The 15,212-nt window shown below is 43.6% G+C and overlaps 1 protein-coding gene across 13 annotated transcripts in view; it reads right to left on the bottom strand.

Annotated features, from left to right (window-relative positions):
- The window catches only part of ZNF532 (zinc finger protein 532), a 41,764-nt gene continuing 26,552 nt past the window's right edge, over positions 1-15,212 (bottom strand). For 12 of the 13 annotated variants that reach the window (XM_052670029.1, XM_052670033.1, XM_052670034.1 and 9 more), the window contains 5 exons: positions 13,470-13,632; positions 9,860-10,138; positions 3,281-3,393; positions 2,511-2,658; positions 1-2,256 (listed from right to left, as the gene is read on the bottom strand). In XM_052670029.1, coding sequence (XP_052525989.1) covers positions 1,762-2,256; positions 2,511-2,658; positions 3,281-3,393; positions 9,860-10,138; positions 13,470-13,632 — 1,198 coding nt within the window. In that variant the 3' untranslated portion in view covers positions 1-1,761. The remainder of the gene's footprint in view (positions 2,257-2,510; positions 2,659-3,280; positions 3,394-9,859; positions 10,139-13,469; positions 13,633-15,212) is intronic. The other variant, XM_052670040.1, reaches the window with a different exon arrangement.

The following is a 15,212-nucleotide window of genomic DNA, read 5'->3' on the forward strand; positions in this document are numbered from 1 at the left end:
TGAAAACTTAATTTTTATTATCTGTTCACTGTATACAAAACACCATTCTGCATAGTGATAACTCATTTGTTGTACAGTTGACAGTGCACATCAACAAACAAGTGTCGGAGGTATACACTCAATGAGGAGGGCAGTGGTGGCCGGGGCGATGCTGGGAGGGAGGAGCAGCTCACAACCACTCGTGTACGAGCAATAGGAATGCGACAGGAAGCATCTACCAACCAACCAAATCAGTATGAACGAGGACGAAGAGACAAAGCAAGAGTTCGTGGATCCAATGTACAACTCTGCGATCAAGGAAGGGTTGCGGAGGCGGCTGAGAAGGACCTGTATTTTTTTCCAAACACTTCCATCGTTAAAGTTGCTAAAATTTAATGATAAATAACAGAATCTCACAAATATTTCGGGGCAAAATGCTCCGCATTTATTTACATACGAAATGTGTTTAGTACAGTCGTAATGGACGTAGTGTATAGTAACATCTGACAGCAGCAAGACTTTTAAGGAACTGAACAATTACTACCATATATCATGCAGCTATCTATATGTACAGGATTTGTTTCTTTTTTTCTTTAAAAAGAAAGAAAGAAAGAAAGAAAAAAGTACAAAAAAAAAAAAAAAAAAAGTTTTCTAGGGATACATACGAGGTATAAAATGCAAAAAGAAAATAGAAATATAAACCTCACAGAGAATCACGTAGGAAAGGGACAGCGCGGTGCCTTGGTGCTCCTGGTGAAGGCTCACCAGTGATGCTGGATGCATCTGAAGCTCCGTGAGGCCCCTGCTGAAGGTGAAGTGCCAGTCGTACCCACAGGGGCTGTTTGTGGTGTTTGCTCCTCGACGGCTGCGGTGGAACACGGAGCCCTGGAACATTTGGCATTAGAGCTGGGAAACGCCAACCCCGGCAACAAGGGTTTCCATAACCAGAGATAGAAGGAAAATACTGAATGCTCTGTCATTGTTTCTATCTGTTTAATAAATTACGTGACAGAAAAAAAAAACAACAAAACCTCCAAACATTATCATGATAAACCTACGCCTCTAATTACACCTTACTTGTTTAATCCAGAGCAGCCCAGCCCTTTTATAACTATCAGAGCTTCGACCACAAGCACCTGATGGCTACAAATTACTTCATGATACATATATATATATATATATACTTGTGCAATTACACTTGTCAGAAGTACGTGATCGCCCTGGGGTGTCTGCACCTCAACCAGCACTGCGTTTTACCTGCGCAGAGAGACACTTATTTCGGAGAGAAAGTCTGAAAGCTGCCTGCCACGTGCAGAACCATCCAGAGTCCTGCAGGATGTGGCATATCCCCTTGGCTTCCTTACTTTTTCCCTCCAGGCACTGCCTTTCTGCTGTGCTCCCATCTGCTGAACTTCCTGCCAGAAGCGTTCACGTAAGAAACGGTTCAAGAGACCCCAGGAAACGGACCCAGCATTAAGAACTCTGTTTTAGAGAAACTTACTACAAAAAACAGGAACGAAACAAAAATTTCCACTAGATACCAATACAAACACGTAACAAAGAGTATAAAAGTTATTAGTTTAAATATATACAAACTCTTTTCAACTCAAATACTGCTTCAATGGTTTCGAGGGTACAGACGATGAGGCGAAGGGGGCATCGTTATGCAGAACATATTGCAACAGCCTGAACAGTACTGTTAACACTATTATACCTTGAACCTCCTGTAACAAAAATGCCATCGGGGTTCCGACGTGCGGAGAGATTGCCATGTCCCAGTGCTCACTTTTCAGCCGAGCTCATCCTTTTCGACTTGATGAAGGCCATGCCGTGCGTTCTCATGTGAGTGTTTAAGGCCGCTTCAGTTTCGAAAGTCTTTGCGCACACTTTGCACCTCCTGTCCGACGCCGCGCTGTTGGTCGGCTCGTCCTCGTGGTTGGGTTTGTTCTCCTGCTGGTTATCCTCCCCAGACCCGTTCTGCTTCGATACCGGCTGCGGCTCCTTCAGCTTGTGCACGATGAAGAGGTGCCTGGAGAGAGACACGTGGGACGTGTAGCAGAGCCCACACTCCCTGCACTGGTACGAAGAGCCGTCGGATTTATGCTGAGGAATATGTTCGTGAAACTGGAGGAGATTCTCTGTTGTGAAGCCGCAGACAGCACACTTGTGAACCTTAAAAACATTGATTTTTAGCTTCTTCAGTGGCTGCGTGATGGCGCCTCGTGGAGGCCTGAATTCCAGGACAGGTTCTTCCAATTTACGCTTTGGACTAGGAACCTAAAAAAGAAGTGGTAAATACTATTTTTGTAAGCATGAATACGCAGGGACTGCAGTGGCTCGTCAAACAAGCTCGAGGCTGGGCACTTGGGATAAGCTCACCGTGCTTCTGTGCAACCTGCAGCTTCTCTACAGCTATGAGAGGACTCACAGCAGTGAAAAGCAGAATTTCACGGGATCAAAATATCCCTTTAAAGATCCTGAATGCATCCCCACAAAACCTCAGTGACTGAATGAATCTTCCAAGTGATTACCTTCGCTTCTTCTTTTACTTCCCTTTCTTCCACGTTAGACGACTCAGTCATTTCTTTGACATCAGGGTCTTTGATGCCGTGCATCAACTGAATGTGTTTTTCCAGCATCAGCCGTTTGGTAAAGGTACGTCTGGAGTCTGGGCAGTGCCTGTATGAACACAGAGCAGGCATGCAGAGGTCCAAATGCTGTGCTCAGAAAGCCATGTACTACTCTGAACAAATGTGAGCTAATAAATAAGCACAGACAAGTCCAACCTACCAATGTTAACACTGGGGACAGCACTCTTCCAATCAATTGCACAAGAATTGTCAGAACGGGAGAACAATTAAAAACAAAACCACAAACGTTTGAGCAGCTTGTATTCACAGTGAATGGGAGAAAAGTTCTCTGAATACCCAAAACAGGAGCACTGGGACCCACAACAAAGCATGGCTTAAAAAAAAGCCAGGAGCACATGAGTTTGTTTCTTCTACCTCTATTAATGTAACTAAACTGCACGCTCAATTGAACACTCTGTCAAGTTCTCCCTAACTAAATTTGAGCAAGAAAACAATCACTTTCCATGAAGGATGAATGCTAGCTCCAAAGGAGTCTTAATTCTGCACTCAAGTCCATATTCTTTACCTTCTTGGAGCCAGTCTACGAGACTGAGGTTAGGGTGAGTTAGGCTAACCTCAGTGCCTGAAGAAGAAAAATTCAATTCATAATGTACATTGTTGGTTTATACTCTCTCCCTAGCATCTCTGAAAAACAAAACAGTAGTACTTACGAGCATGTATAGACCTTCCTAATGCCTTTGTGCTTGATACGGTTGTGACGACACAAACTATGGGATGAACTGAATGATTTGTCACACTGGCGACAAGGGTGTTTCTTCATTTGCTTTGAAAGAAGGAAGAAAAACACATTAATTAAAAAAAAGATTAAAAAAAAGCTAGGTGAAAGTCATCTGTGTGCCAAAACCTTCAACCATAGCAAAGAAACGTACTTACCAGTGTCTGACAGTTCTGTCAAGCAAACTACATCCCTTTCAAAGCAGTGTGGCCAGCACACACTGCCAAAGACTGCAAACAGAAACCATATATAGTGGGTGAAGTGAAGGTCTTCCATCGAAGAGGTGCAGGAGGTCAGGGGGCAATTTCTGGATTGGTAAAGGCAGAATGAGCAGAGATTGCTTTCACAGTGAACTCACCCTTCCTTTCCTGCTGCCTGAAAACTTCTGAGGCTGCTGACCAAGAGGGTTTCTGTCACCCACAAGAAGAGGGGTGATAAGGACCAAAGCAAAGCATCGTGAATACTGATGTGCCAACAAGGCTCAGAAAAGTCACAAAAGAAATGTCAGGTGCAGCCTGATGCCAACCTGAGGAACACGAGTGTGGGGAATTCTGCGTGTTTTATATGGCTGTTTGTTACGTGGAAGGAGAGAGAAAAGGAAGGAAGGTAGAAAGGACGGAGCAGTCTCCATCTATGCCATTCCAGCTGAACACAAGTCACCAGAGCACTGGTATCTGAAGGAATAATGTCTCCAAACTGTGAACTACAGAAGCTCCAAGAGCAGACGACACAGACCTATTATGCTTTAGGTCTCATTAGCACATCACAATCTTAGAACTCAATCCTGTTCCTGACCAGCCTGTCTTATCAGGTAGTGCATAGCAAAGATAGGTAGCTGCAGCAAAGAAACTGAAATATTCCTAATCAAATGTCCTGCCTTCTACAATTAAATAGATTTTTCAAGCTCCTATCTGTTATTTTCTACCGTTCTGGTAGTAATGAAGAAATCAACATAACATCTTGAAAGTTAAAACCAAACAGTGACCAAACAGATCTCATTTAAGACTTCCTCAGATTGCTTTTCAACAGTCCAGCTGGGGCCAGAGCCCAGCGCTCAGCATTCTGTACAGTTGCTCCTGCCAGAGTCAGGGTGTGCAGAGTCTGAAGAAGAAATGCACTCCATTGGAATCTCCTGTAAGAAATTCTGGTCACTTGCAGCCAGACTGCAAGCAGTGTATAGTGAGGAAGAGCTCTGCCTGCTGCCCATGTAGAACTGCAGGAACGGACAGCCTCATGCAATCAGTCCAGTTATCTAGAAGAAAAAAAACAACCCATGTTTCCAGATTGCCTTTTCCTGCCCTAGCAGAGATCAGAGCTCTCCTTCAAACTGCAAAAAGCAAATAATGTAATGCCACTCTGCCATGCCAGCCGAAGCCACTGAACAGATGATTTGGATCACGCTTGGAATTGGATCCTGCTTGACTCTCCTAGAGAATCCGTGCAAGATTCATCCCTCACTCCCAAGCATTCAGCACCAAAGGTTTTCGTTTGCAGAAGAACGTTAAAGGTTTGGCTTATTTATTCCCAGCTTCTGAGGAAACAGAATTCTACAGATTCCTACACAGCAGAGAAAGGCCACAATTCACCTGAACATTTTAATGGGATACAAGTCATTCTCTGGTGCCTAATCTAAACTTATAATAAAAAAAATACAATTCTCAATCATAAGTAATATATGGCTCAAATCACACTGAAATGCTGAGATAAGAGATAATGAGAGATAATGAGAGATAAATGGAGATCAGAGACCTTTCTGCTATTAAGGCCAAAATCACAGGGAATGTGGGGGAAGGAAAGAAGAGGATTTCTGAAAGGTCACTGATGCAAATGGGAGGAATCCCATTAGGAAACAAGGTTTGGTTATCCTACTAGGGACAGTCTCTACATAGTGCCCTTAGAGGCACGATGTTCCTCAAAACAGATCGTTTTCTTTTTGTGTTTAAACACCAATTATAAAAATCAACATGTTTTTCTCTGAAAGTGTGCACAGTCATTAACACCAGTGCATTAATCAGCACGTTTTGCAGTGTGCTTACGACTGCAGTGCTCTGGGATGGAGTTGTAAAAGCCTAAAACAAAATGTGAAAGTGCATGATGAAGGAGAGGCAACATCACAACAGTAATTATTGTGCTTTAAGATGGACAGGCTGCTTCCTCAGGTAAGCCAGACCAAACCTATTGCTGAGGAACAGCCATGGGATAAAGGCAGGGCAATATGGGGAATCATCACGTGGTGCGTGCAGGAAAAGCAAATGCTGTGACTGGGATAGCAACTAGAATTTTGGGGGTTTTTATTCACAAACACATGACAGGCAGTCCTGCTAATATGCAGGATATCTTTTTCTTTCGTTTTCTCTTAACCAAAAATCTGAATGCTACATGTGTGGGTTGCTTTGTATATGGGTGTTACACCACTGTCTCGTGAAATTCCTTCGGACGGTGAACAACCACCACAGCTTCTTACAGAGTGACAGCATCCCACTTAAAAACTGCAGAGATGAGCAGGGATAAACAGCCCAACAACGTAGCAATCAGCCATACCGATTTTGGGTACAGCTAAAAAGTGTTTCGTACTTTAGACAGAACAGGTGAAATAAACCAGACGTCAGGTGGACAGCAAGGCCAACAGAGCTGGTGGTGCTGCAGCAACTGCTCAAGCTCTTACAGGCATGCTGGTAGAGCTCTGAAACATTGTCTAGCACAAAGCACAAGGCAGGTCATCAGGCTGCTCCCATTCAGCACTCCAGGAAACAAACTGGTTAATTTAAATGAACCTGGACTCTTGCTAATATGCTAGCATCAAGCAGCAGAAGAGACTAGATATGCCATCAGCTTCCACTGGAATTCAGTGGAACCGAGCTGCAGCTGCATTAACTTAGAAAAAGCTGTCCATACAGAAACCTGAGCAGTGATCTTTAGGATGCAGCTTTCCCCGTGGGACAATGATGCTGTGGTTAGGTGCTGCAGGAGCTGTTGCACAGCATCTTGTCCTCAGCTACAAGAACAAGAGGATATTAAATTAGTTGCACTGCCACTTGGAATTGGTAAAGCAATTCCTGCTTACAAAACATCTGTCCTTTCTTGGAAAGGCACTGTTGGAGAAGTCCTAGGAAGCTACGTGCACCGGGCTGAGATACACCAGATTCAGCTTCAAGGCAGGAGCTGCACAGCTGTGTGAGTGCCACCCTTTGTCCGGGATAATCACTTTTCTTTTTCAGAAACAGCATTTAGGAAGAATCACACCATGGTGGCTACAAACCTTCCAGTATCTGGCTAGCCTTCAGCCAGCTCAGGAAAAGGAGACAGAAAATGTGCATGTGTATACCTGCCACTGCTTCCCAACACTGCCAGCAACCTGCCCAAAGAGGACACGTGTGGCTGTAGCTCTCCTAGGTCTGAGCAATTTAGCCTGAGATCAGCTAAAAGGGGGTTACAGCTCCACATCTTCACTGCAAACTGCAGCAGCAGCAACCAAGAGTTTGAAACGAATTACCTTCAAGTACCTTACACGTCAAGGCGTTCTGTAGTAGCTCACAAACTGCTTAATTAAAGTTTCCAATGTGCACATTCTGCACAGGTAACTCTAGAGCAAATAATACTTACCTAGCATTTCCAAGAAAAGTGGACTACGAATTAATGCCATGATTTGCCAGACCTACTTCACATATGCCTTCATCTTATGCTCATTTCTAGTCTCTAAAATAAAATGCATCTGTAACAAATTACGTTTTGAATACAATCATTTAGAAGCTAAAATCAATGACAGTTTCAAGAGGTCTGGAAGAAGAGTGGCATCTGCTCCTTTATCACCCACCTCTGCAAGTGGTGCCTATTTACTTTAATCTACATCTGCCTCCCATTTACCAAGGAGACATTTAATAGGGATAAAATACAAGTAAACAAATATAAGCAATGAATTGCCCTCCTGGCCAGTGTTTGAGTGCTGTAATTGTCTGGTATTTCATAATAAGGGCTGTTCCTGAGGTTACATGCACATTCTCAATAAACATGAGAGGGAGGAAGATATATATTTGAAGTTATTACCAGAAAGCATTATCAGTGTGGTACTAACCTTATCTTACATGCCTTCTGCCACTTGGATGTGGGTTTCATTACACTGAATGTGATTTTCCAGCTTGTTCTCATGGGGAATGGGGAGTCTGCATCACTGTGCTTTGGTTTTAAGAACTGCATCAGTGTAAAATCTAGGTCCTGCAGATATTTGCTTGCCAGTAAAAGCATTGATGAGTCAATATCTGTACTAACTGGAAAAACAGGATTGATCAGTATTTTACATGCTCCTAGAGGCCCGATTTTAAGAGAAAACTGAGCTGTGACTGTATGAGCACTGGGGGATCAGAAATAAGTCATTCACTCACTGTCACGCTGCAGGGACAGCAGCACACTGCATGCAGTTTCTTTACAAGCAACTTCATAGCAGAAGTGTCACCAACAGACCTGCTGGGCCCGAAACCGAAGCAATTCACACTAATTCCTCCATGACTTCAGTAGATGGAAATGCAAAATTGGGCTTCTAAACATGAGGAGAAAACAAACAGAGCTGTCTGACCTTCATGCCCTCAGGCTGCAAAGGAGAACCAGGTGAAAGAAGATGCAGTTCTGTGAATCAGGGTCATGCTGCCCCAGGCTGCTCCATCACACCAGGCTGATGCTGCCCTGATGCAACTTGGTCCAGGCTCTGTGGACCAGCTTCTCATTCCTACGTGCTCATTTTCCTTCAGCCCTGTGTCTCACTGAAGGAGCAGCTCCTGTTATCTTCCCCTTTTGCACAACCTTTAGCCTTTGAGGTTCCTAGTCTTGCCTCACCTGCACTCTGATTACTGCCTCCTGGCTCCAGCTGGACACAACAGTTTTGGCACTAAAGTAGGCGAGGTAACAGGGAGGCACAGGCAATAAAAACGACCCAAGACTGAAACAAAGGAATGGAGCATTCACTTTCTTCTATTGGCCACGTTTGCCTGACAATAAGCACTTTGCTCTCGCTGCTGTGATACTCATTGCACTCGAGTGACCTCATGCAAAGCACTTCTGCCACCTGCACAACTCATCTCAGGTATTACACAGCTCACACTCAGCTATTATTTCATCCATCTTTATCAGGCTGTAAAAACGTCTGTGAATATCATCTATGTATCTATCTGCCATCAGACACCTCAGCTGGAAGTCATGGAAAGCTTAAGATTAGGACAGGATTGCAAATTGAGTATTTCAAGCTCTTTTATGGAGGAGCCTCCTGCTCACCCTCTCCAGAAAAACGGGTGAGGGAGAATTCTAGTTTGGGAACCTACAGGTCAATGGCTCGTGGAAACAGTAAAAGCATACCTCAAAATCTGAAGAGACTCGACTCTGCTCTTCTGTGCTGAACATCTTCATTCTAATCAACTTCCACAAGTAATTATTTGCCTTTTAAAGCCTCTCTATGACAACGTTCCTCTGCTCAACCCTGAAATACTATTTTTGCTTCTTACCTGACTCAAGAGAGGTAACCCTCTAATTCTGGAAAATACACAGATTTTGCACACTTTTAATTCTGTTTTTATAAGAGCTTTTTAAAGAGACTAATTGAAAGAGACTGTTCAAAAGGACTCGGAGCTGGAATATTTTACATCCTAACTCTATCAATCTCCCTCCACCTATATGGAGAAGAGAGAAGGCTGGGCACTGATCAGGATAATTTTTTAAACTGTGAAGCACAGAAGGAAGGAGGAGTCTTGAGTCAGCTGTGTGTTGTGTTTATCACTGTTCTCTTCCTTTTTAGCTGTGTTTTAAAAGTCAATTCCACAGCTCGCTCCCCTGCAAGCAGCAGCAGAGGAAAACTGTTCAGTTTCACTACTGCCCACCTGTCAGTCGTTTTCATTTAATTGGAAAAGCTCTGGGATGCAGCAAGGACACCCAGCTGTCTTTCTGCTGACCTGAGGACACAGCATTTCCACTTTTCACTTTCAACCAACTTTGAGTACGTTATCACACACCTTGCTGCTTTCAGTACAGATTTCACCTTGTTGACCGAACCCAAGAGTAAGAGCAGAGCAATGACTTCACCTTGCAGTGAGCATACCTTTAAAATGAAATGCACATTGGCACTCGCTGCACCAATAAAGCAAGACTCCAGTCTCTGATTTTAACAGCTAATGAATTTTCAAGACGGGGGGCTGGTGAGGGCACAAAGGAAGAAGTAGGAACCCGGACCAGAGGAGATAACTTGGAAGAAATACGGGAATATCTTTCATTCTTTCCATCCTGATGAAGTTTTGGTAATGGATGAACAAGTCTGCAATTAACCCAGTGTCTGGGTTTTCTCAAAAAGAACTATGCAGCAACTGACAAAAAATGATCAGCAAGAGAGAGACAGATGAAATACACGCACGAACGAAGAATAATAGTGATGGAGCTTAATTACCTGCAAAAGCACAACTGCATTAAAAAGAAAACCAATAACATAACTTGGTATTTTAGGCTTAAATCGTATTCTTGTAATTAAGTATTCATTTACCTTTCCATGTTCTTTCCTCATGTGGGAGATGTAAACGTCTCTCTGAGTGAAGAACCTATCGCAATCCCAACACGTCCAGCCACGGCTGCTGACTTTTTTAGGCTCTCCTTTCTTTAAAGGAGAAGGAGATTTCTTCTCTAATTTTTCTGTTCCGTTGATGGATTTCGTGTCCTCTTTATTGTGGCTGGCTGAGTTCTGATTTGTGGGTTTCGTACTCAGAGGTAAATTTATCCCCAGGTTTGGTGGCCCTTCAACACTTTTCAAAGTTCCGTGCATTGACTACAATAAAATAAAAAGTAAGCAATTAACACGGGCGTGTATAATTGTATTAAAATGCTGAATGCCCTCTGAATCAAAAGCGTTCATCTGCTTTGCCATACTCTTATCACATTCCTCACATAAAAAACAATGACCAAATGAAGGTAAAGTGTAGCTTGAGCAGACACTGGCCAACAAACAGATGCCAGTCACAGCTAAAGAGCAGTTCACCAAAAAGTGAGACTGCGAAGGTTTAGCTGCTGCTGAGCAAGGAGAAAAAAGGGCTCAGTGAATGCATTAAGTTATATTCGGTCTCTTGCTTTACTTACCTAGTGTAGCTAATTAAAATCCTCATTTCAAACTATGTGTCTAAGTAGAGATTTGCAAGAAGGCAGGGTTTTTACTGACAAGTTTCGTTTTAGAGCATTGGCAAATAAGACAAGAAAAGGCAACTCTGGAAAGATCAGGCAGTTTATTATGATACGTTATTATTTTATGCTAAGCCTGTGCTAACTCTGTCTCACTGCATGCTCAGGGCTACACACTGCTAACAGTCCTTGGAACCGATGGTGTGCAGGGCTGGAGGGGACAGCTAAGAAGCTGCTCAGCACCTTGCAGCTCTCGAAGTGACCCTGCCTTCCAGATTCTAGAATCTAGGATTCCATAACTCATTTGTAAGACGGGAAGAACTCTTCCACTTCCTCTCTCCCAGTCTCTGGAGCCAGTGCCACATGGCAGCGCCATCCCTGAGCCTGCAAAGAAGACAACCCCTGGAGGATCAGCTCTGTGCCTGGGTTTCAGACAGGGACGTGGACACAACAGGAGGCAGTCAGCAGTGTTCTGGGCCAAGACACATGACTGCAACCTAGAATGAATGTATTGCTGAGCACATTAGCAAGGGCTCCTTCCCATGCCATTTACATTTCCATTGCCATTTACAGGGCAGCACTCTCATCCCCTCACATACTCATCTGCATTGTAACTCCTTTGGAAGATGTGTCTGGCTACCCTAAACACGCAGGCAACTTCAGAAACAAAAAGCAACTAGCAAGATCTGGGTTCTGAGACTGTAAGAATGCCCATCTGCTCCTCCAGGATCTGCTCCTCCTCAGCTTCAAGTACTGAGCTCTTTTGTAAATAATGTGGCCCTTGGGACTGCTTGCTGGTTCAACTGCAAATGTCAGCCTGACCTGCAGAACATATTCTTCCACTGAGTCGTTGCTTGGAAAAGAAAGCCAGCACTTTTAAAAGCTGAAACATTATTAAAAAGCCAAGTGCACTGAACTGACTGACAGGTGCTGAGAGCAAAAGCAAACTGTGCAGTGAAGAGGTTGCCTGGACTACCCTATTAATTGAGGACATGGAGGATGAGCACGGGGTGGGCAGGGGTGTCCTGCAGCTTCAGGATTTTTGTAATTAAATATTCATTTAACTTCACTCAACAGAAGACTTATCTGGAAATTCCACGCCAGCACATAAGACGTCCGTGCTCAATTTTCCCAATACCTGAAAGTTTAACTTCCTAATTAAAACACACAAACAAAACCAACAAAAGCACTAATGTATAGCATTGAGTCACAGTGGTTTCTGTGATTATCATCAACAGAACTGAGCCTGTTACACCTCCAGTCCAGACCTCTGCTCCCTGCTCTCACCAGCTGTTAGACATTTTCCTCCTATGAGCCACCAGAGGAAAACAAGATACACTTTTTGTCAACAAGACACCTTCTCATCAACAGGAATAATTCTAGATTTGTTGCTTTTTTTTTTTGGTAGTTTTAAACAACCACCCTCAGAGCCTCTTTCTGTCCTTCCCCATTCTATTTTTGTGCATGTGGTCTCTGCCTTGCTGGTTTATGTCCAGCCATGCCAAACCCAGCTGGGCTGAGCTCTGCCCCCGTCCAGCAGCCTTCCCCTCTCTTGTGTTCTTTTTTGCTTTTATCTGTACACTTCCTTTTTTTTTTTCAGTTTCCTCCTTAAGTCCCATTTACCCTTTGTGGCTGCTGTTCCTACTGCTATACACACCTCCTAAACGTGAAAGCATGAGCAACTCTGAATAAAAGCAGTAATACTGTCACTGAATGCCTACATTCTAATGTTCCAGACTCGTTCTCAAAAAGCTCTGGATCATTTATAGTGAAAAGTGTTCATCAGTACAAACTCTGGCATGGAAAACTATAGCCAGAAAAATTATAAGCCCCAAATCCAAAGTAAAAGAGCAACTCTACAGTAAGGTGCTGAGCAGCCCCAGCCCATAAGGATAGCTCCTGGCTCTAACTATGGTCAGATCCTGCCCTAGCACAGTGGTTTAGAGGGATGTATGTGCAGATGTGATGTGCAGATGTGATTTTCTGGCATAGGTCAAAGGCAATTCTTACAGTAAACACAAACTGGTTCAGAGTCAAAGAAAACATACTGCCAGTGTGTGTCTGAACCTTGGGTCAGCCCTTCCCTGTCTCCAACTCAGGTTTAAAACCAGCTTTAAGGACAACTTTCGCTCCAAGACTTCTGATCCTGTTTTCTTCACAACGTCAGTGATTTCTGGGGACTAAAGGTAACATACTTGAAGCTAAAACACAAAGTGATCTTCAGTAGACAAGAAAGATGTTTTACTTTTCACTACTACCAATTTTACTATTTAAACAGTAAAATTTCAGCAGTTAACCAGGCACCAGATCCTGCTAATAAGTTCTAAGAAATTTCAGCACAGCCAGTGTTCAAAATCTACAGCTAACGGGTCAGAGCCAGGGGGCTGCTGGTTCTCTGCAACACGATTCGAAGGATGACAGTAAATCTTCTCCAGTAAATTCATTCATGCAGTTATAGGGATACTGATGAAAAAAATCCACTCCAGGTTTCTTTTCTTTGCCTGAAAGTGCACACGTGTGTCTGTGAGCACACACACATTCTGCATCTATTCAAGAAACACACCACCAGCAAGTTCTGAGCATCACAGACTTGATTTGGTCACGTACTCAGCATTCTCAGCTCCTAGCCACTGGAATAATTCTTCAGTGCTCTAAATAAGGCTCAGGAGTTGCTAGGATTGGACCAGCTTACCTCAACGACCCCACAATGATTTTGATGAGGTACTGAATGCAACATTCCTGCTACATCCAAATCAACATCCGTACTGTAAAGCTCAGTAAGTGGTTACAGTGCAGCTGCTGAAGGTTAGACAAAACGTACCATTTTAGCACTGGTGGTTGTTACTCACAGGTTACTCTCTTGGAACCACTAACATTTCTTCCAGCAGCCTTCTTGGAATTGCGAGCCTTTCAACAGTATTTTCCCAAACGATACACTGCACGACAAACAGTATCTAAGAATAAAACAAGAGATGCCTACACACCTTGATATGATCCATCATAAGCTGTTTCTGTGCATACAGAAGAGAACAGTCTGGACACTTGAAAACAGACACCTTCTGGTTTTCAATGTGCTGATCAAAGTGGCGATAGAGCAAAGGTTGTAGAGTAAACACAGTGTCACACATAGAGCATTTATATATTATTCTAAAAACAGAAGTACAATAAACAGTGTCAGTCATGGTGATGATCTAGCCACAGGAATCATAACGTTAACTTTTTTCTCAGCAGAGACAAGATCTGACACGTGTAAGCAATCATTTCACACTGCCTGAACAAAGGTAAATTGCAACTAATTCAAAACAACCTCCAGAACCCAAAAGAAAGCAGCAGGAGAAAAGGCAGAAAAACAGAAAGAAAGAAAAAAAAAGCACAAAAAACTATTAAGCCAGAAAACAACAGCATATGCCAGTTACATGTGTAACATCAACTTCTGCTTATGATACTCTGAAAGTCAAACATCTTCAGTTCCTGAAGTCATGCAATAAGTGAAGGACAAAGAATATACCTCGTTCAGGTTGCAAAAGCAATTCGTTTTCAGGGAGTCCCTGATACGACCATAACCAATAATGCACTCTGAGATAAACTTATTTTTACCAACGTGTATGGCTTTGAGACTCCTGTGTGCCAGGTCTGGAACCTGTTAATGCTCTGACACAGGAACCTCCCTGGGTGACAGTTCCCTGCTTTGCCATTACAAGCCATTGAGAACCCATCTATAAATGCAATGCACAGACACCACCAAAACTGCAACTTCCTCTCTCAAGGCGTATCAGTTTTTGGTTTTGGAAATGAATGAAAGAAAAGTAACACAGAAACTTGCTACAGATAAGACAGAAACGTAATCCACTGGCCATCCGTAGTGGCACGCCTGAGAAACTGCAGATAAAACAAGGGAAAGCCAGGAGCAGGAGCTTAGTGCAAGGATGGCTGCAGCCTTCCCAGCCCCACCAGCCTGCCACTGATCTCTGTCCTGGAGAGTGACCTTCCATTAAAAAAACACCAAACCTTGTTAGCACACTACATTTTCTCATTACCCACATAAATTACCCAAACTCCTTCCCATTTCCCTCCAAGCAGCTTCCTCCAACAGCACGCTGTCTGAAAGAGCTCTAAAAACCATTCTGCACTGTGCTCTGAGGTGACAAGGACAAGGACATGAAGTCCCACCCGTTCAGTGACTCCGGATATTGGAAACAATGAAAAACATTGCAGTTATTTACATGAACCTGTGAAAAAATTACTTCTGCGCTCTCTCTTCCTTGTGGCCACGTTTTTCTTTCTCTGCTTCTCCCATGTGCTACGAGATCTGCTATTTGTGCTGCATCCCCTCTGTACTGCACTGCTTTCTGCAGCAGAGAGCTGCGCTGCTGGGCACAAATGCTCCTCAGGCATCATTCTGGAACCATATTCCAGTTTGCCACGTTACTGCTGATGTCTACTCCTCAAAATCCTGATTGTTTAGATAAGTCCTGTAGGAAGCCAGAAACAGGGAATGCTCCTTGATGCTAAGAGGTAGGGAGAAAAACAGACTTCTAAAATGCCGTTTCACCTCACACAGCTCCTATCCATACAGATCCCACATATCCTACTGACTGTTTCAACTGAGATCCCAAGAGACCACTCTTGAGAAGCAGACTGATCACTGCCCAGCAGATCAGCTGCCATGGATGCAGGAGGAAAACCCTGCCCAGGCACAGTGCTATTGCAAGCACAGCACAGTGCAG

The sequence above is a fragment of the Tympanuchus pallidicinctus genome, unplaced genomic scaffold (assembly GCF_026119805.1).
Source record: "Tympanuchus pallidicinctus isolate F22 unplaced genomic scaffold, pur_lepc_1.0 scaffold9, whole genome shotgun sequence".
Lineage (NCBI taxonomy): Eukaryota > Metazoa > Chordata > Aves > Galliformes > Phasianidae > Tympanuchus > Tympanuchus pallidicinctus.